The sequence below is a fragment of the Euleptes europaea genome, chromosome 7 (assembly GCF_029931775.1).
Source record: "Euleptes europaea isolate rEulEur1 chromosome 7, rEulEur1.hap1, whole genome shotgun sequence".
Taxonomy (NCBI): domain Eukaryota; kingdom Metazoa; phylum Chordata; class Lepidosauria; order Squamata; family Sphaerodactylidae; genus Euleptes; species Euleptes europaea.
The window spans coordinates 21,419,071-21,441,645 of NC_079318.1; the positions used below are offsets into that span (position 1 = coordinate 21,419,071).

Below are 22,575 nucleotides of genomic sequence, written 5' to 3' on the forward strand. Positions count from 1 at the left end.
TCCCTTCCCCATAATAGACACCCTGTGAGGTGGGTAGGGTTGCCAGCTCCCTCTTCGCCATCGGTGGGAGATTTTTGGGGCGGAGCCTGAGGAGAGCGGGGCTTGGGGAGGATAGGGACTTCAATGTCATAGAGTTCAATTGCCAAAGCTGCCATTTTTCTCCAGGTGATCTGATCTCTATCGGCTGGAGATCAGTTGAATTAGCAGATTTCCTGCTACTACCTGGCAGTTGGCAACCCTAGAGGTGGGTGAGGCTGAGAGCGTGTGACTAGCCCAAGGTCACCCAGCTGGCTTCATGTGTAGGAGTGGGGAAACCAATCCAGTTCGCCAGATTAGCATCCACCGCTCATGTCATGTGGAGGAGTGGGGGAATCAAACCCGGTTCTCCAGATCAGAATCCACTGCTCCAAACCACCACTCTTAACCACTATACCACGCTGGTTCCCAGTAACTCTGCACCTACATCGATGGACAAAGATATCCAGTGCTGATCAAGTCTGTACTGCATGTGCCTCAGACTGGTGCTGATGTGAGAAAACTGAACCTGGGATCAAGTTCCAAGCTAGATTTCCCTTTTTTTAAGAACAGGGGCTCTAAGTCTTTAACAGCTACATTGTGGGCAGCAATCAGCCCTCTATCACGACATGTCCGTACTGGATACGCTTGATTTTCAGTAATTACACTGGTAGGTAGGAAAGGTGGTAGCATGATTTCAGACCAGGTGCATATGAAGCAATTCAGGTTGTTCTTAGACATTTCTATTGTAGATGAATGTGACAAATTTAGCTGGGTGGACCTGGATTTTTTCATCCAGAAACCGGTTCCAGATTTCGAGTGCACTTTTGACATTATGACAATCTGGATGGTTCTGGGTGGTTCCAAAAGATCCATTGGCTTCTTCAAATAGTATGTAACTGCACCCCCCACCTCAGCAGTTCCACCATAATATCATGGCTATAGTGAAGGCAACCTCTGGCCAAAACACCCCTGGATCGGGCCTCACCAAGTCTCCAGAATCAGCCAACCACAACCTTCTGATAAGAGAGAAAGGAGTTTTCACCAGGCTGCCTCAAACAGAAGGCTCAAGGAAGCCATGACACCACCCACCTAGATCTGGCTGACTCCCACCCCAATCCTAGAAGGGAGGCGGGCACACTCCATGCAGGGCCTGAAACACAAAGGAGTATAAAATCCAGCAAAGGGCAAGGTGTGTGTGTGTGAATCTCCTTCAACACCTGTCAGGATTTCCAAATTCAAATTGTGTCAGCTGCATCTAAAGTTGGACTAGGTATGTATGGAGGTGTGCCTGTTTCTGAGTGGAATACCATGAGGTGCTTTTCAATTTCCTTGGCGTGAGCTTAATAAACATGACTTGTGTATTCAAGAACTTACTGCCTGGCTTTCTCTCTTGTCTCCATCCCACACCTATGGGAAAAAGTCCTGCTGGGTCAGAGTGGATTTGTCTGATCACCCTTCTAACTCATTTGCACTGGGCCTGGGCTCATTTTGGCCTTGACATCTCCATGACATATCCTACCATATCTCAATCCTGATGCACTAGGGATGCCAGCCTCCAGGTGGGACCTGGGGATCCCCTGGAATTAAAGCTCATTTGCGGACTATAGAGATCAGTTTCCCCGAGAAAATGGATGGTGTCGATGGTCGACTCTATGGCATTGTACCCCACTGAGATCCCTGTCCTCTAGAGGCTCCACCCCCACATCTCCAGGTGTTTCCTAACCTGCATCTGGCAACCCTACCTCCTCTTCTCCCGACGGAGGCCAGGGAGAACCTGGCGACCATACAATACACTGACATCACTCCCCATGTGCCCAGAAGTGATGCTGGGGATGTTGTTTCTTCTGGACAAAACTCTATGGCTAAACCATAGAGTTTTGTCCAAATGCCAGACCATCCCCCTAGTGTCCCCCGGCAATGCACTGATGTCACTTCCTGGTGCATGGGAAGTGACATCAACATGTAAGTGGCGACATCATTACATTGCCACCAGTAAGTCCCCTTGCCAATTGCCAGGTCCTGCCTGGACATCCTAGCCAGAGTTCTGTTTCACAAACTCATTCAGTTTCCAGCACTGGATTCAATCCCATGTGTCATACTACAGCCTTTTTGGTAAAGGAAATCTCTTTGCACGCATGACACAAAGTGGAATGATCAAAAGGCCATTGCACATGTGCAGTAATAGCTAATGTGCCTCTAGAACCAGGACTGAACCACACTTAACTTTTCTGGTGCATTCCAACCCCGGTTGGAACCGCATATTTGGTGATGTTTCTAAGATCAGCGGCCTCATATGTTGTTTGTTGTAGCAGCCACAATACTTTAACGAAAGACCCTTGTACCCTCCTGAAAAATTAGGAATTCACATTTTCATCAACTGACATTCGGTTGGTTATAGTATATTTGGTTATACTATATTGCTCCTTGCTCCTTGAGTAGTTTAACACAGGATGATAGCAGGATGGTTCTGAGGCGTAGACATTTTTGCTTTACAAACTTTTGTGCTGTTGCAAGTACATTCAGATCTTAAATTAGTCTACATATTATGCTAATCTATTAGTCTATCTGGAATGGCGAATAATAAATAGAATCAGAAGAATACACCTCAAAACAAATACCTTAGAATTCTAGCTTTGGCAACTTGCCATACTAATAAAAAGGAGCAGAATTAATATCACGGACCACCAAAAAGACAAATAGGTGGGTTCTAGATCAAATCAAACTAGAAGCTAAGATGACTAAACTGAGGCTATCATACTTTGGTCACATTATGAGACATCAAGAGTCACTGGAAAATAATGCTAGGAAAAGCTGAAGGTGGCAGGAAAAGAGGAAGACCCAATACGAATGAATTGGCTCAATAAAGGAATTTACTTTATTTTATTCATTTGTACCCCACCTTTTCCCCCAATGCAGACTCAAAGCAGCTTACATCATTCTCCTCTCCTCTATTTTATCCTCACAACAACCCTGTGAGGTGGGTTAGGCTGAGAGAGTGCGACTGCCCCCAGGTCACCCAGTGACCTTACAAGATCAGATGACTCAACTAAGGTTATCATACTTTGGTCACATTAGGAGAAAACAAGAGTCACTGGAAAAGACAATCATGCCAGGGAGAGTTGAAGGCAGCAGGAAAAGTGGAAGACCCAACAAGAGATGGACGGACTCAATAAAGGAAGCCACGACCCTCAATTTGCAAGACCTGAGCAAGGCTGTTAATTATAGGACATAGGGTCACCATAGGTCAGGAGCAACATCACAGCACATAAACAGTTTTTTTTTCCAGATCCTTTATTATTTTATGACATATGGTTGAGCCACAGCACTACACCAATGCCCTCTTGTGTCCCAAAGAGACAGTGCAAGCAAGCCAACACAGGCAATACAGCTAAGATAAGAGAGGATTCATTCTTTTCCCATCTTTATGTTATGAAACTGGGTATTTTTTAATAGTGTGAGCTTACTGAAGAACATTGGGGCCAGATATTCTAGAGAATTTACATCCATGCAGTGCTTTTAAAAATGCTAGGTGTAGGTGAAAATGTTTCACTGGAATCTCTTTACTGTGCAAACAAAATGTAATGACCATGTTGTTAAAAACAACAGATGTGTAATGTACACCATTTTTTCTTTTCTTTTCAACTTTATCTGTCAATTTATTCAAAGATGGTTCTTTGGGTGGAGGCCAGGTTCCTGAACATGATCAGGCTAACAGGAATTACCGTACCATCCTCCAAGACTTTCTCTTAAAATCCTACTATGTATGCTATAGTCGGCTACCTCATGATTATACGCGCTGTCAGTGGATCAAAGAAATACTGTTGATTAATCACCTGCCTTTTAGTGATTTAAAAGACATACTTTAAATCCACATATGTTTAAATTCACATATAATCAACCTGAGTCATGAATTATGTGGATAATTTACAAAGCAATAAACCATTGCTGCCCACTCATAAATAGAAAGAAACAGATTAATCCAGAAGCCCATGAATGGAGCTTGCATTTGTGGATGAGGAAGAAGGGGGGTTCACTCCTTTCCCCTCCCCAGTCCAGGCCCCTGCATGCCCTATGATGCTGGGAATAAACTTTTGGGGGGGGGTGTCGAATGGACTCATGGAAGGGAGGAGAACATGGGAAGATCTGTGATACTGGCACTAGTGTATTGTCAGACCTGAATCACTATCGGTCATTTTTTTTTAAAAAAGTTCCCTTTAATGGGAAATTTTGGTGATCTTTCAGGTTTCTATTAGACTTGAATTTTGGTTTTGCAGGCTGCAGCTAATGTAGAGGGCTAGGGGAATAAGGAAGCCCTTAAACCGCCTTAAGCCATCACTCCCCATACACCATGATCCCAATCTGAATTAGGCAAACAGGAATCTGGGAAGCATCGAACTCCCAGACCGCATCTTTCAACGGGACCCAAGGATGTACCTGGGAAAAGTGTATCTGGTAGTTAGAACTATGTTCTGAGATAGAACTATGTTTAAGGGCCCAGGCTTAATCTCTACCATCTCCAGTTACTGGATTTCAGCTAGTAGTCAGTGATTTACTTCCACAGACCCGGCTTAAATGGACTAAATGGACCAGTGGCATGTGTCTGTCTGGTAGTTAGGCCTGTCTGAGGCAGCTTCCTATATAATATTAATCTTCACATTTCCCTTCTGTAAATAGATAAAAGTATTTATGTGCATCAGCCAAAGTACCATAGCAGATAAATACTATATACCTGTGTAGATGGAAAAACTGTAGTGATCGGAATGCTGATCTCCCCCCACAAAACAGTAACATTAAAAAATGCATTCATAGTAATTTTAATTTTTCAGCTGGATAAAAAGTCAAGCCAAACTAAGGGGGGTGGGGAGAAATAATGTGGTCAAGAAACAGTTTCAAGAAGGTCAGTTGATATTAAAGATTCAAACATGTAGTATTCTTAGTTAGAGATTAAGGGTAATACTATACAGCCTGAACCAACCACTGAAGGGAGCCAAAAATGTCAATAAACATGCCGCAGCTCAATAACCTATTGGGTTCCCAAAGGATGGCAGGAAATGAATGTGCCAAAGAATAGCAAGACAGAAACCAACTCTTCGAGAAAGGGAAATTTGAGCAGGTACCCAAGTATGACTTGAATAGCAATCTTTTTTTCTCTTTAAAAAACCCAGGTTTTCACATTAAAAAAATTAGCAGTATTCATGTTATGAGGACAGGTCTGTGCATTTATAGACTCATAGAGTTGGAAGGGGCCGTTCTGGTCATCTAGCATCCCTGACAAGTGTTCATCCAACCACTGCCTGAAGACTGCCAGTGAGGGGGAGCTCACCACCTTCCTAGGCAGCCAGTTCCACTGCTGAACATCTCTTACCGTAAAAAATGTTTTTCTGAATATCCAGCCAGTAAATTTAAACCCATGAGTGTGGGTCCTATCCTCTGCTGCCAACAGGAACAGCTCCCTGCCCTCCTCTAAGTGACAGAGCAATCATGTCCACTTTCAACCTCCTCCAGACTGGACATTCCTAAGTCCCTCAGCCTTTTCTTGTAGGGCTTGGTCTCCAGGCCCCTGATCATCCTCGTTGCTCTCCTCTGCACCCGCTCCATTCTGTCCACAACCTTTTTGCAGTGAGGCCCCCAGAACTGCACACACTATTGCATACAGTACTCCAGGTGCGGCCTAATGCGGTGTACATCAGGACTATGACATCTTGCAATTTGCTACGCCACTGTTGATACACCCCAAGATCACATTAGCTTTTTTTGCCACTGCATCACACCGGCTTCTCATATTTGGCTTACAGTCCCTCCGTACCCCAATATCCTGTTCACACACACTGCTACCCAGAAGTGTATCTCCCATCCAGTATACGTGTTTATCATTTCCCAGATGTAGAACTCTGCATGAAGATGGTTGGTCAGAATCATCTTCAGGCAAAAATAGCGCTTGATGGGTGGGTTAGAAATGCAGGTGGAATTTAGGAAGGGGCCTGGGGTTGGTTATGTTTAATTGACCAGATTTAGGCTGGTCCTGACGAAAGGTATTACATGACTTTTGTGTTTACAGATTTATGACAAACTGCTTTTCTTGTGCTTCTCAAGTAAGATGAAGCGCAGCTTCATACAAAGCAAACTTTGAACATAGAAGGCCCTTCTGAAAAGGAAAACATAGATAACCTTTGGATAGATGACACACTTCATATCTGATGATCGGACATACATGCTATGTACTATGGACTAAAGTAACCGATAAAAGTGATGGAAGTAACAGATAAAAGATATGGGAAATGTAGACTTAAATGCTTGCCCAGCCCTGAAACTCACTGTGTGGCCTTGGCAAACCTGAGAATTCTCAGTCTAACTTACCCGCATGACTATTGTGAGAATAATTTTCTTAATAAAATAGAAAATATGCTGACTAAACTATATAGAAAATATGCTGACTTAACTATACACACACACACACATACAGAGAAACTTCCATCAATGCAGATACTTAGCTGGGATTGTAGCCAGAGGCATTTCTGGCATGGAAAGAAGCGTGGAAGAACCGGCTAGCTTATTAGGAGCAACTGAATACTGTCGCTTTCTCTGGTGCTAGCAGGTAATTAGCCTGGGCACGACAAAGGATCTTCCCTCCTTTATGGTATTCCCACAACAACCCAGCAAGGTAGGTTAGGCCGAAAGAGAGTGACCGACCAAGGTCACCCAGTGAACTTCCATGTCAGAGTAAGGGTTTGGACATGGGATGACAGAACTGGGTGTCCCGCTGCTGGTACCAGACATGTGCACAGTGGATGATCTGACCATGGGGCCAGGAACGCGATGGCTATGATGGAACATGTATTTGATACGCAACTTCTCTTTTGCGATTCATAACTCAAAGGCACTTTTTACATTCTTATTCCACACTTATATAGCACACATTTAACTCTGCTTTTCTAGCAATCTCTTTATTAAGTGTGTACATTATATATATATATTTGTGTATTTATATATACATACATGTGTGTGTTTTTCCCCTCGTACAAAAGATTTCCTTTCATGGAAAGGAAGAACGTAGAATGACTGCAACAAGTATCTTATGGCCGAACAAGTATTGACAGCTGATTTTCATATTTTCAGTAGATTAAAAGAGGCTTTCTTTTCACCCCCATACTACTGCTAAGCTCAACAAAAAAACTGAAACAGGGGGTTACCGCACTTTGTATTCCCAGCGACGTATTAAGAGTTTGAAAATGTTATAAAAAACATCGCTTTAAAGGGGTTCTTGGATACCACAGCTAATAAATGGTTGGAAGACGTCTTCACAGCGAAAGGGGCCAAACAAAGTGCGAACAGTATTTTTTATAACGTTTTCAAACTCTTAGTACATCGGTGGGAATACAAAGAAAGTGCGAACAGTATTTTTTAATAACATTTTCAAACTCTTAATACATCGCTGGGAATACAAGTGCGGTAACCCCCATAACTTCAGGATTAAAATAAAAATAGATCAGAATTCGTAAGGTCACGTGAGTGAAATAAGGTTGCGTAACTGCCATCAGAAATGCTGAAGCGTTTTCATTAAGACAAGCGGAACAGTTTCCAGGACTGGCTCTCATATTACCCTGGACACAATCCAGCCAAAGTTCATCATTTTTAAGTACCACTAATTTAAGTGAAAAAGAGTTAGGCATGTCAAAGTGATTAACTTTGGCAGAAACAGTCCGGCTCGTGATTGTCCAAAAGAAGTAGCCGTCACATTAGACACAATTTGGGTAATCCCCTCCCCCATCATCTATTTTCAGGAATCAAGACAAAGTATGCAAAGTTGCAGGTTCTTCATTCTTGCTAACTATAAATAAATATGAATATATGGATAGAAATACAGAATTCAAGAGCTTGTATAGCAGTCTTGAGCAATGGGCAACATACAAAGGAACTAATCAAACATACAAAAGTAACCCAAATATGAAGAATAGTGGCTGACATAATATCTGGAATGCAGTGTCATAGTTTCAGTAAATAGGGCTGCTAATTTCTAATAGTTTAGAGCAGTGGTTCCCAACCTTTTTTTGACCAGGGACCACTAGGACTTTTTTGTTCGGTGCAGGGACCCCAAGGTTCAAAATAAAAATTCCAAGAATTCGAAAATAAACTTTAATCATAACTGTTAGTTAAACATTAAACTTAGAATAATATTTGAATATATTTTATAATAGAGAACTTTTAATTAAAAATATTAATTTATTATGGGTTTATAACTTTGTTTCGCGGACCTTAATTTAGTTCTCGGGGACCCCTGGGGGTCCGCGGACCCCCGGTTGGGAACCAGTGGTTTAGAGAATTAACGGTTGGTTTGGTAGATGTCAGGCTGGGGAAAGGAGACAGATGTCCCAATCCACTGGGAAATTCTTTTGCACAAGCTCTGTAGAAGAACAGCTTCCATTCACTGCTACAGGGCATACGCAAGAGAATGTCTATGGATGTCACTAGAGTTTCCAATTTTGCAATTTGGTGGTGGTGAGGAAACAATAAATCTATAAAGAAATCTTCAACTGAGAGAGCCTGGGATTTTCTACTGCAAAAAAAAGTTCAGTGCCACACAAATACTGCACGCGGTCTAAGTTATATTCTAAAATTCTACATCAAAATGGGCTCCGATTTGAGATAATGTAATATTAATACTGAAAATTCCAGGCAAAAGCAAGGCTATAAAGATGGCTCTCAGTCAAATGCGTGTGCAACTGATTTCCTTGGAAAGTACTGTATGATGGGGGCACTCAAATATGCAGGTCATTGATGTCAACAAGTGATGAAATGCATGTATGAACTGGCCCTCAGGAAAACAAATCATATAGGAAGCATATGAAAAAGCTGTTTTGCACTCCTACTAGAAATTAAGACAAATTAAGAAAATAAGAGTTAAGCTGAAAGTTGTCAGCATGATTAAGAAATGAAGCAACGCTCCACTAGCCAATATTTCAGAATTGGGGTAGTCAAAGTGCAAGGATCTATCATTATCAATATATCTAATTCTGAACCTGATCCCCATGTAAATTGATAGAGCAAGTGAATGGGGCCAGGTTCAGAAGAAAGAGATTTTTCTACAAACTCAGACTCCGCCAGTGTGGTGTAGTGGTTAAGAGTGGCGGACTCTAATCTGGGTTCGAACTGGGTTCGATCCCCCACCTCTCCACATGAAGCCTGCTGGGTGACTTTTGGTCAGAGTTCTCTCAAAACTCTCTCAGCCCCCACAGAGGCAGGCAATGGCAAACCACCTCTGAATGTCTCTTGCCTTGAAAACCCTATAGGGTCGCCATAAGTCAGCTGGGACTTGACGGCACTTTCCACCCCCACAGTCCCCACAGGTTTGCAGAAAAATATGAAGGCTTTACAAAAATGGATGGGGTTAAAACTTCCTCAAACAAAGGAATTTGTTATTTCATAAAACTAGACAGGACCTCTTTGCTTCCATTCAAAGTAGCAATCATAGAGAAAACTGAGCAGGGTCGCATTGAAATCAATGCATGGCAAACTGCATTTGCATTTCAGGTTGCAGCATCATCCTTGTAGAACTCCAGCAGAACCAGTATCTTGACCTAAGGAACATATTGCTCAAAGGGCACATTCAATGTCATATTGATCTCCAGGATCAAGGCATCAAACTCTTGGCCCCTGCATTTTTAAAAAATTGAACATTTGGATCAATTTTGATAATCAATACATCATTTGTAGGCTTTGCCTCTCTGCTAGTTGTTCTCACTCTCTGCTGCTCCTCTTCTCCTCTTTCTCTGCAAGAAACAGCTGCATAGGACATTTGGTCCCTTCCAACTCTGTGACTTGGTGACAAGCGTTAGGTTTGAGAAAAGAAAGTTTATCAAGACAACAGCAATGGAGTGATAGAACTTCTACCTGGTAGGCAGCTGATGAGGGTACATTTGAGGAAAACCAGCTCCATACCCACTGAAACAACATGAAGACCAAGTGGCCAATACCTTGGACCACCGCTGGAGAATTCCAGGCAAATATTTCTGTATCCCTTACTGGTATTTTAACTTATTTGTCCATCAGCCTTTTTAGTTTGAAAACTGTTTCTGCCAGTAGTCCAGGATTCCTCAGATGTTGACTGGGAAAGGTACTGATGGTATGGTTTTAACTATTAATTTGCACTTTAATTAAGACTGCTAGACAGAACAATGGAAAGCCAGAGAGGTTGTTTTTATCACCTGGAACAAGAATGAAGGGCAAGCATCCCAGATGATGAGGTATGTATAACGGCTTTCATTTCCCACAAGTTTCATAGCAATAGTCATTTTGTGTGTGTATATTCTTCTCCAAAATAGTCCAAGAGGTCTCCGAATGTGATTACACCACAAATTCCTCTGGGAGTGGATCTTCTCCCAAGAGATCTAGAGACAGACAGTTCATGGACCTCTTCCCATATAGGGCTGACTTGGTTTTGCAGTCGGCCGTTGAATACACACAACCATAGTTGGCCAGCTTATCCTCTAAGGTACAACCAAACGTGTAGCTATGGGAGGTATCTGAAGACAATGTGGCACTTAATGGTGGATGAAGATGCTTGTGAAGGCGAATGTCATCTAAACTTTGGCTGTACTGGTCTGGACTCTTCATAGCTTTGGACTGCGCCACCTGCTAGTTTAAGACGGGAGAATATGTTAAAAACAAAGCAACATGAAATAAACAAGTAGAACAAAGTAAAAAGATCATACACGCGTGATCTCCCAAAGCATCTCGTCTCAAATTGTTAACATTCCTCTCATCCTCTTTAAGGAAATTGCCTTGATGAAGCTGTGAACCATTATGGAATTGTGAAGTCACTCAGTTATTAATGCCTAGATTTGGAGCTCAGCACACGGTGTCCCCACTGGCGTGGACAATGAACCGTTGGAAAGGAATCATTTAGCTGAAATGACAGTGCTTGTCTAGGCAGCAACAGGAAGGAAAGGGTAGCGTTTCATGAAGTTTAATTATCCTAAACACAAGGTTCGTTCTCATGCTTGTGTCTGCATCATAGCTCATTTTTTTTATCTTATTATTGTCAAATGGCTTCTTCGGCCCCATGAAGCAAGATCTAGTATTTGTTATTCTGCTCTAGGTTCTTTGAAAGTTAAAGGTTTTTCAGGATGATCTTACCCCATCACAGGCCATTAAAAGAAAGATTTACCACGTGAAAATATCATGGCAGGCCACACTTCAAAACCTATGGGAAAACCTCTATTTGTGACAGACTTGAATCTCTAAGGTTGTACTGAATAAGAAAATAAGAACTGGATTGTCCCAGAAACATTTGATTTTCAAATGTGGCCAAGCTCTCCTCTCTGGTTTGTCCTCAACATCTGGTGTTCAGAAGTACGTTGCTTTTCACCACTGCAGCTCTTTTTGGCAATAACAGTTTATTTTATTTACTTATTATTTAATTTCTAGCCCACCCTCCCTGGCCAAGACCAGGCAGGTCTAATGAATATGATTCTTGTTAAGTATAGCTCTTAAAAGGTAAAGGTCCCCTGTGCAAGCACCGGGTCATTCCTGACCCATGGGGTGATGTCACATCCCGATGTTTCCTAGGCAGACTTTGTTTACGGGGTGGTTTGCCAGTGCCTTCCCCAGTCAACTTCCCTTTACCCCCAGCAAGCTGGGCACTCATTTTACCAACCTCGGAAGGATGGAAGACTGAGTCGAAAGGATGGAAGACTGAGTCGACCTTATTAAAGCCTTCCAATAACACTTATGAAATCCCTCTTAAATCCTTCCAAGTTGGCAGCCATCAACTCGGAAGGCTTTAAGAGGGGACTAATTGTTACCTAAAAGCAGGTCCTGATGAGTTATCCCCAAGTAGGCGCTATAATGTCAATGCTTTAAGCACATGCTTCTCTCTCACCCTCGCTCTCTCTCCCACACACATGCACACCCTCTGGGGGGAAAAAAGAGGCTGGCTGGATTGTACCCAACAGTTTATCAGGATCAGTCCTTCATAGATACACTTCTTTGAAAGTATAAACCACCTGGTTGATCTTCATGGATTATTAAAACGTCAAATGAATCAATCCTAACTAAATTTCCTTTGCAACTGACAACAGAGGGAGTTTAATCTTACTTTCAGATCTCAGCTGTTGGGAGACGAAATTTTAGAAATGTTCTTAGCTGAGCAATTTGTGCTGGAACCGCAAACCAAGAATAAACAACCTTGCTTTGGCTCATGGTCTCTCCTTAGGATGGCAACCACATTTTGGGATATAAAAACATTAACATTAAAATTTAGAGTTGAAAATGTTTTTATAGTCCAGAATATTATTGCTTAAAACTCAACGTAAGATTCGACTTCTGGAAACCCAATCCAATAGCTAACCCCAACCCTATGCCTTCTTTGTTTTGGGTTGTATCCAGCTTCCAGTGATTTATGTTATGTTTTATGCTTAGAAATCAATATTTCGCAAGACAAAAGTCCCAGAGCCTTAAACCCAGAATTCCTGTATTATATTGTAGTCACTCATTTTGCTACTGTAGGGTGCAAACAAGAAGAGTATGTGTTGCTCAGCCTTTATCTTACCTGATGAAGGGATTCCACACTTTGTCCTTTGACTTTTATTAAGGTGACCTGGACTACTGAAAGAGGGTTCCTATTAAATGCTGTGGGAACAAAAAGAGAAGTCATCAGAATTGTAAGAGCAAACTTAAAACAAAAATGTGGACTGAAGCGTGCAGAAATGGGATGTGCAGAAATGAACTACAGAAGCTGTGCATTACAACTTCTAGAAATGGGATCCAGGTTGAAATTCTAAATTTGGTGGAGAAAATCAGTTTCTTATTCATGAAGGTGCTTTGCTTGCGGAGAAGCATATCAATAGTAGAGGGCGCATGAAAAGCTCACAGTTCTCTGTGGCTCCCAATTCACATTGCGGCCTGTCTTTAAGTAAAGGTAAAGGTCCCCTGTGCAAGCACCGGGTCATTCCTGACCCGTGGGGTGACGTCACATCCCGACATTTCCTACTTTGTTTACGATGTGGTTTGCCAGTGCCTTCCCCAGTCGTCTTCCCTTTACCCCCAGCAAGCTGGGTACTCATTTTACTGACCTCAGAAGGATGGAAGGCTGAGTCAACCTTGAACCGGCTACCTGAAACCAACTTCTGTTGGGATCGAACTCAGGTCGTGAGCAGAGCTTGGGACTGCAGTACTGCAGCTTAGCACTCAGCGCCACGGGGCTCTTCTTTACAACCTTTTCAAATTACAATTCTCTACATACCCTCTCAGATTCCTCTCAAGCCATTACCCTGCTTTACCCCCACCCCCACACACAAATTTGGCCAAAAGGTGCTATTGGGATATTTGATACAAATCGAGTTACTCTAAGCTCAACAATGTCACCAGTTTTAGCTAGAGAATTGGGAAGGCTTTAAAAGTAAAATATGAAACAGGATGCAAAGTTGAAAAACGACTGTGGAAATGTCAACTCACTTTGACAGCAAAGACCGCCTACTGCAAGAGTATCCACAGACATTCCATTCATGGCCTCTTCTGAGTGAAGCTCGTCCACAGATACCTCTTCTGGCTCATCCACCTGTTCAGCTTCTAGAAAAAAGGGAAGAAGTTGGCGTGATGACCCATCCTTCCCTAACCTCACCCCATTCGTTCCATTTACCATCTTTCTCTCTTAATTTTACTGCCGCACAAAGAGAAACAAACGGTAGCCACTCCATCCATTCCTTCTCTTACCATCATCCTGGGAGTCGTCTGCTTTGCCTTTGCTGCCACTATCAACACCAGAGCTGCCATAGCTGACGGTTGAGCTACAGGACTTCTCCTTCTGATGAACCCGATCCATGATGAAGGGTTCATCCACAGACATTTCCACGGACATCCGATGCCTCGAGTCAGCCTCAATGCCAGATGTGTGTGAACTGCCATGGCTCTCTGTTGACTGCCGAGACAGACAATTGTTCCTTTCGCTTCCTCTGCTGCTCCCGCTGTCATGTGAATGCTTGTCTGATGGATCAAGATCCATCTCCAATGTGTCGCTGATGTAAGATTCTCGATATCGTTTCTTTTCTACAAAAATTGGGAAAGTGAAAAATAAAAAAATTATTTAATAATGTAACATGCCCCTAATGTTAGGGGATAGTTATGCAAATCTATCCGGTTTCTCTGAAGGTGAAAAAATGGAAAGGAGGACCAAGAGCTATTAACAAATGGGGGAAAGAGGGGTTTAAAACCAAAACAAACAAACAAAACAGCAGATCAAGGCTGCCTAGACTCCTCTTGCTTCTAATTTACCCTTACATCTTCTTACTATCATACGAGTCCTTGCCATATTTCAAAATTTCGTGCAGAACATAGGATAAAAATACCCAGATGCGTTTATTTGAAAAAACAAAATGTGAATTCATTTCTACTGGTTTGTGTTACATGAGCGCAAAAGTGTAAGTTTCTTGGCAATTTTTCTTGTGGTGTATCAATGCTCATTATTTTTGATGTCTTTTGTTTATTAGAGCCATAATGTAACCAAAGGTAGTAATAACGGAAGCATTGGACACCACTTACATACACCAGAAACATCCCCAAATCTGGTAGTTTACTACCTTAAGAACACACAAAGAGTTTCAAATATAAAAGATGCTGGAATATGCAAATATGGATAAGATGACTTACTTTATGAATTTAGACGACACACAAAATGTTGAGCAATTTAATCAGAAATGGTTACCATGGTATACTTATATATCTTCAAATATTTAACTCTAACATAACTTTTCTCCTTTTCATGTCAGTGAAAGTTACTTATGTGTATACATACTTTACAGATGACTATTTTTAGAGAAATTGACCACGGTTTATCTTAAATATTATCTTAGTAATATTACCGGCTGCTTATTATGCACAAAAATATACATGACTACTTTTTATCGAGTAAAAATAGAATAGAAATTAACATTTTGAATCAGCAGTAATAACTACAATAAGTATAACATAATCTAGGTACTACGTTTTCCTATGTGTGTATATCAATGATTGAGACAATGTCGTTTATTGCAAACGGATGCTAACTTTTCCCCTTCCCCTTCTTTCCTTTCTGTATTCCCTAAAAAAAAAAAAAGAAGGTTCAGATATAACCGAGGGCCCATTCAAATCCTACAGCTCCCATGCAAAGTTAACTGCTTCCACAAGGTGGCACGCCATCAACCAAATAATACTTGGCGGCCATAAAACAGATAGCAAAATGACCAATTAACATACAGAAAGGGGGTCAGGATAATAGCCTCAGTTAAATGCCTGGGCAAATAAAAGTTTAACTTGGCATGTAGAAGGCAAAAGAGTAGGCAGCGGGCAGACCTATAGGGAGTGTGGCTTCCTTGACTGTTTTCAAGTGTGTTAAGTTGTTATTTTTAACTGATACAATTTGAGTAGGTAAAATATAACAAGAGGAGCCCTGTGGCGCAGAGTACTGCAGTCAAAAGCTCTGCTCAAGACCTGAGTTCGATCCCGACGGAAGTCGGTTTCAGGAAGCCGGCTCAAGGTTGACTCAGTCCTCCATCCTTCCAAGGTCGGTAAAATGAGTACCCAGCTTGCTGGGGGTAAGGGGAAGATGACTGGGGAAGGCACTGGCAAACCACCCCGTAAACAAAGTCTGCCTAGTAAATGTCAGGATGAGATGTCACCCCATGGGTCAGTAAGGACTACCTTTACCTTTTTAAAATATAACGATTTGAATATTTTTAAAGCCTGATTTATAACAGCTGAAAACTGGAAAGGGAGGATATAGAAATAAATGACATGCTTGAAGAACGTTAATCAAAGGATTCCATTTGAAAAAATGAAGCCTGAGGAAAATTGGGGCCCCTCACACAAGGGCACAATTTTCTGCTCCGGGGATGGCTTGAAGAAGGAGGACCCCCCCTAGCAACAACCTTTGCTTGCTAAAGTAGGGCTGCCTTGTCATAAGAACATAAGAAAGGCCCTGCTGGATCAGACCAAGGCCCATCAAGTCCAGCAGTCTGTTCACACAGTGGCCAACCAGGTGCCTCTAGGAAGCCCCCAAACAAGACGAGTTCAGCAGCACCATCCTGCTTGCACTCCACCACACCCAATATAATAGGCATGCTCCTCTGATACTAGAGAGAATAGGTATGCAGCATGACTGGTATCCATTCTAACTAATAGCCATGAATACCCCTTTCTTCCATGAATATGTCCATTTAGGGTTCATAGATGACTGTGTACCCCCTCCTGTGTCCTCCCCTCACATGCTTGGATTCCCTCCTTCCTTTCTCCTTTCCTGGCACACAGAGGACAGGAGGACAGGAGAAGACAAGGGAAAATGAGGTGCCAGGCTGAGAGTTTTTTTAGTTCTTCTAGAAGAGCTAACTAAACTCTCAACTTTGCACCTTGTTCTCTTTCTCCTGCCCTTTCCTGGCAAGATGTAGTTTGATGTCACATATGGACAAACTACAGTCTGCTTGGAAACCCGAACGGAAGCCCAGGGTTTGACTGTGGTTTGCAAGTCTGGTTTCCAGGAAAGGACACAGGGAAAAGGTAGTAGTGTATGAGGGAGGAAGAAAGGTAGGAGCCCATGGAGAGTTCCTGGACCTTTAAACCACGGGATGGATGACTGCAAACATTTCCAATCTGAAATTACCCTGACTGAACTGTGGATCAAAGCAGCTTTCTGACCTGACTTGTTAAATAAAATTGACTACTGGTTATTGGGGAAGGCACCGGCAAACCACCCCGCAAACAAAGTCTGCCTTGGAAACGTCGGGATGTGATGTCACCCCATGGGTCAGGAATGATCCGGTGCTTGCACAGGGGACCTTTACCTTACCTACTGGTTATTAAACTGACAGCCATTGCCCTCTGCAAAAATGAACCCTCACTATCACATACCTTCTGCATCTTCAAGCATCTGTATCTGCTTAAGCACGGGCTGGATGTTAAGGAACAGCCGATGGCTGTTGCTGAGCAGCTGAAGCAAATGCCGAGAACGGAAGGGACAGCCTGTATAGTAAATCAGCTTCCGGGCAGAAGGCAAACCATCTGGCTGGATCACAAATTTTTTCCCCTAGATTGCAAAAGGGAGAGGGGATTGAGGAGAACATCAGAGTGAGTTATCAAGATTAAGTCTCCCTAAAATTCAAAATATTCTCTTAGAAATACAAGCAGCACCGCAGGTATAAATGTTTAATGGGGGCAGAATGTCAGGGCTTTGGCCTGTTCTTGCTTCCCAGGGATTCTTTAGTGTTTGTGCTTTCGGTTTAGCCCGGCCAAGCACCTGGACCGTATTGAGTCTTCAGCCGTGGGAATCCTTATCTTCGGGTTGCCTGGGCAGCGCTGGGCCGGGACACCAGAAGAAGTGCTTTTAGTCTAGTAACTTTCCTAGGAAAGTATTGCCTGCTTTGCTGTGCCTGTGAGCAGTCATGTCTGTAGTCTTAGCCTGCTTGTCTTTGAATAAAGCGTTTTTACAACAGACCACACCTGTCTGAGTGAGTCCTTTGCCTAGATCGAGAGGCGGACACCTGAGCTTGACAGAATGATAAGAACATGTAAAGAGTCACTGCTTGAGGCTGGTCACAGACATCGAACCCCCCTTCCTGGAGTTTTTACCAAAGCCTGGGCATGTTCTGAAAGCAGAGCAAGACAAGCGCATGGGTTTAACTTTTTACTGTCTATACGTGTTCTTTTTAAAAACCACAGTGTGGTTCAAATAACAGGCAAGTCCAATAGCATTGTCAAGTTCTTCAACACTCACCAGAAATGCGAGTTTTCCAATATGTGACCAGGGGAAGTCATAGAGCAGCTCTCGAACATGGTTCACATCCTATAACATTATCAAACACCCAGGAAAAACGGAGAGATAACATTGTCAGAAGTATAATGGAGCCAAGGCAATGCAAGGAGATTTCACAGGCTGCAAAAAAGATGGACATGCAACGAAGTCTAGGGTGTGTGACCAAGGTGACAAAGAGAATTGCTGGGGAGAAGGGTCAAGCAGAATTATTGCAGTATTTCAAATATTTTTTAAAACTCTTTCCCTTGCACCTGGAAACCTTGTTGATGGGATTAGAACCAGAAAAACTTAGAAAAAAACTTAAGACCTATTTAGGTATATGACAATGGCGGCAAGGGTTGTCTTCGCAATGATGTGGAAGCAAGAGGAGATTCAGATTTGCATATTCAAAGTAACACATCCAGTTCTTCTGGAATTCATTCATCTTTCTTCCTCTCAACATGGTGGTTAATTTGGCAACAGAGAAATGGCAACAAAAAATGTCAGAATATGCAGTGATGGCCAAATTAACCACCATGTTGAGAGAAAGAATGATGAATGAATTCCAAAAGAACTGGATGTGTTACTTTGAATATGCAAATCTGAAGTTATAAAGTTAGACATCAGTATGCTATAATAGAGACTAGATATTGTTATCTTGGAAAGAAAGACAGTAAAAGCTAAAATCATTAAGAAATTAAACAATATGTTAAGAAATCATAGTTTATAGCAGAAAGGATAGATAGTTATTATGCTGTTTAATATGAATCTAGAAATACTAAACAATAATGTAATAAGTAAGACGGTTGTTTATGGTGATGGTAAAAATGCTAAATATTAACCCTGGAAAAAGCCCAATCTGTATGTGAATGGGAATGTATGCAGTTTATGCTGTTATGTATTGTTAAAAACTAATAAAAGGTTTATTAAAAAAATATTGTTTTAAACTCTTACCTGATAAATCTGTATCCCTTTAAGGGTCAGGCCCAGGATGATAGTAGGGCGATCCTCTTTCTTATCCTAGGATATAGACAGAGGCGCAGCATGAAAAATAAGTTGGCGTCCACCAAGAATGCTGTTAGCAGGCATGGCCGGATCACCTTTCATTGGATACGTATATTGGTTAGGCTATGCCTCTTCTTGGAAAAGAAGGATCTTGACAGCCCTCACCCATACCCGTGTAACCTTTCAGATTCACTACCGAAAGACGCTATCCACAAGACTGTCCTTGAAAGCTGCTCAAAAACTTTCAGCGGGTACAGAATGCGCTGCTTGCTCCTGGAGGATGCAAGCACCTAGACTTCAGTTCTCGGACAAGTGTACTAGTCACAGGTCAGTTTCAGGACTCAATTCAAAGTGCTGGTTTCATCCTTGAAAGTGATTCATAACTGAAGACAGGTATACCCACAGGATCACATCTCCCCATACGGTTCACCCCCCCCCCCCACACACACACAGAAACAACCACTGCCAGTTCAGATTTCCATTGGGTACCCTGACTAGTGGTCCATAATTGTGAGAGGTCAAGTTGACCACAGCGAGGAGGAGCACAGGGGTGGTGGAGTGGCCTCCTAGAGGAGGGTCATCAGAGCTCGCGTGACTTTGAAAGAAGATGCGTAATTCAGAAAGGCATTCGGGAGGGGAGGTTAGCTGATCTGACTACTTAATTGCTGCTGTTACCAGACATTTTAGCTGCTTGTAATTTTGTTTTTATTAATAGCAGGCATGTGGTTTTAATTAAGTTTGCAAGCTCCCTAGAGCATGGGATGAGGTAAGTTCTAAATATTTTAAATCAGTGATAATATAACAGACTGCGCTAACGGCACACTGGAGTTCTTTAGCTGCACATCTGTTTCTTTTGGGAATGATTTAAATATGTCCCCTTTTTAATTTGCTGCGGAGCAACTGCAATAAAGTCTAGACTCTAGAGAGCTCTTTTTCTCTCAAATTTTCGTGCTACAGTAAAGGCTATATTCCATAAAAGAATAACCCATAGTGGATGCACTGATAAGTCCCCCCCCACACACATCTTATGCCTAGTTATTAGGGTTGCCAACCTCAAGGTAATAGCTGGAGATCTGCTATTACAACTGATCTCCAGCCGATGGAGATCAGTTCACCTGGAGAAAATGGCCACTTTGGCAATTGGACTCTATGGCATTGAAGTCCCTCCCTTCCCCAAACCCCGCTCATCTCAGGCTCTGCCCCAAAAACCTCCCATCGGTGGCAAAGAAAGAACTGCCAACCCTACTAGTTGTACACGTGTTATAAGATTCTCCCAAAGGTTAATTTCAAAAGTCTGCTCTGTTCATACTGTATGAAGTCAATGGCCTCAACTGCTTCAGGGATGTATTGAGCAAGAGGGAGGCTCACGCATGCCCAAGGAGGGAGGAACATCCGGGTAACCTCATTGGCTGCATCCAGTTTTTGATGAACTGTTGGGTCATGCTCCAAAGGAATACTACAAAGGCTACAAAAAGGAGTTCAGCAGGGGGCAAGCAGCACGTATGCCCTTGGTTGCCCACATCTGCTGTAGCGAATAACCATCCTCTGAAAAACAAACTGTGGCTTTAACTTCAGTAATCATCTCTCTCTCACTTTTTAAATTCAAGAATAGTTCCCAGTTTCTCTTTTACCCCACCTGTGCTGTTACTCCTAAAATAAGGCACTCGCAAGAATTTATCAAAAGCCCAGAAATGGGCCTTAGGAAACAGGTGACTTAGCCCATGGAAGAGACAACTGTTAATAATGACTTCGTACTCTTGGTTGTACTCTATACCTGGGATTTCTGGTGTTAGCACAGAGCTGCAAAAATAGTCTGTCTTTCCCTATAGCCTCTAATGAATAGTGGTAATAAAAAAATTAATCTATTAGTATATGCAAAAAGTGCTCTCTCATAGACACACAAACACACCCCAGTATTTCAAGTCAGGCAGGCATTCAAGTATTACAGCAACTGATTTCTGATCTTCATCATTCCTGGGCATAAAGCATGTCAAATCTTGCTGAACGTATTCCTTCTCAAGTATTCTTACAGCTGTCTTAAGGAACACTTGTGCTGTGAGAAAACACAGGAGGGGATAAGGGATACCCAGACTTTCAGTATCTTTAACACTTGCGTAGCGTAGGGAATTTTTGGCAATGAGCTTTTGGAACCCCCTGCAGCCATGTGACATGGTAAGCTGCACTTGTTGAAATCCTCTTTTCTACACAACCATTAAAGTAGCCTTACTTTGGAAAAGCTGGATGTCTTTGATTTTGTCAGCTGCTTTGAGGCACTGCTGGGAAGTGGGATAGAAACTGCAGAGGTAACAACCAGGGTTGCCAACAACCTGGAGGGAAAAAAACCCCCCACTATGTGGTGCCCCTTTAACACAGGCTTAATATGTGGAAATGCACACATTAATACAGGCACAGTGAGACTAGAATTTCAGATCGCTCTCTAAGAGGGTCTCGAAAAATGCTACTGGTATGTATGGTTTTGAATTATTATTCTAGATATTGTGAATTAGATACTTTAAACTGAATTAGATTTATTTGACTATTATATTTGAAATGGATTTTAAAACTGAATAGTATGTAATACTTGTTTGCTTTATTGCATACATTGTAAAATGTCATTGCATACATCGTAACAAAGTGTAAAGACTTTGTAACTTGCATTTACACATTTTTATTGTTAGTATCTCAGTAAAAAGACTTGCTTTTTAAAAGTAGGTAAAGTCGTTGAGTCCTGCTTAGTGAGTGACTGGATGAATAAGATAACATATCACTTCTCAGGAAGTGGTCCTTTCTAAGAGCCTATCACTTCAACAGCACGACCAGCTTCATGGGCAGGTGAAGCTTTTCATGGTACAGAGATTAAATAATCATCCCATTCAGCCTCTATTAAAGGACATTTGTTCTTCAGGTTGTTGGCAACCCTAGTAGTAACTTGACTAGAATTTTACCTTGGAGAATATTTTTGTTTGAGAGGCAGGCGCCACAAATATTTTAATAAATAATCCAAGCACAAATTGGAAAGTCCTTCCCTCTGATTTCACAGCAAATGCAACTCTTAACTTAAATAATATTGCTTAAACAGCCAAAAGGCCACAAGCAGCGCCGCACTGATATAATCCCCCAAGTTAACCCTTTTTACATTTAACTACCGCTCACACAAGTTTAGCCACTAATAATGTGATTCTTTTATTGGCACCAAATAACCACTGAACTAAACTTTGCGGGGAGAGATAAAATTGATAAAGTAGGAGTTGCCCTAAATATTTTCATCCCAACGACAACAGTACAGCAAAACATGTTCCAAGGACTCTGTATGGCCATCCCCACATATGCAGCAAATGCAACACTAAAGAAGACATGACAGCTAGATAGGTTTTGCCAAGCTTTTTGATAAAATAAGGGCCTAAGGATGTGTTAGGCTGGAGACCAGTGACAGGATCTCCCACTGTACCTTTGAACCTCAAGAGCAGATGTGGGCGGGGGGAGACTTGGACTTGGGCTGGGACACTGAGAAAAGAGTTTCATTCCCCTTGAAGCCACCCCCCAGCTGCAATTAGCCCTGTTCGGGTGGGGGAGAGGAATAGGTGGGGGTGGGAACCTCTCTCGTCATTACTGCCTTTTAGGGTCTAAAAATACATGGAGAGGTCTGATCGCAGATTTCCAGTGGGATCCCTTTAGGAGCCAGAGGACAAACTGGATCAAAACAATTCTACACAATATCCTAAATAGATTGTGATGGCTATCATCAAACGCTTTGATCAGGAGAATAATCAGCTAAACGATTAATGTATTAATCAATT

At 42.2% G+C, this 22,575-nt stretch overlaps 1 protein-coding gene across 2 annotated transcripts in view; it reads right to left on the reverse strand.

The window, feature by feature from the left end:
• Window positions 1-10,320: 10,320 nt before the first annotated feature.
• The window catches only part of FRMD1 (FERM domain containing 1), a 38,251-nt gene continuing 25,996 nt past the window's right edge, over window positions 10,321-22,575 (reverse strand). The window contains exons 7-13 of one of the 2 annotated variants that reach the window (XM_056852787.1): window positions 18,728-18,793; window positions 17,756-17,824; window positions 16,894-17,068; window positions 13,729-14,061; window positions 13,471-13,584; window positions 12,566-12,645; window positions 10,321-10,647 (exon numbers count right to left, since the gene is read on the reverse strand). In XM_056852787.1, the coding sequence (XP_056708765.1) occupies window positions 10,360-10,647; window positions 12,566-12,645; window positions 13,471-13,584; window positions 13,729-14,061; window positions 16,894-17,068; window positions 17,756-17,824; window positions 18,728-18,793 (1,125 nt within the window). In that variant the 3' untranslated portion in view covers window positions 10,321-10,359. Of the gene's footprint in view, window positions 10,651-12,565; window positions 12,646-13,470; window positions 13,585-13,728; window positions 14,062-16,893; window positions 17,069-17,755; window positions 17,825-18,727; window positions 18,794-22,575 lie in introns of both variants that reach the window. The other variant, XM_056852785.1, reaches the window with a different exon arrangement.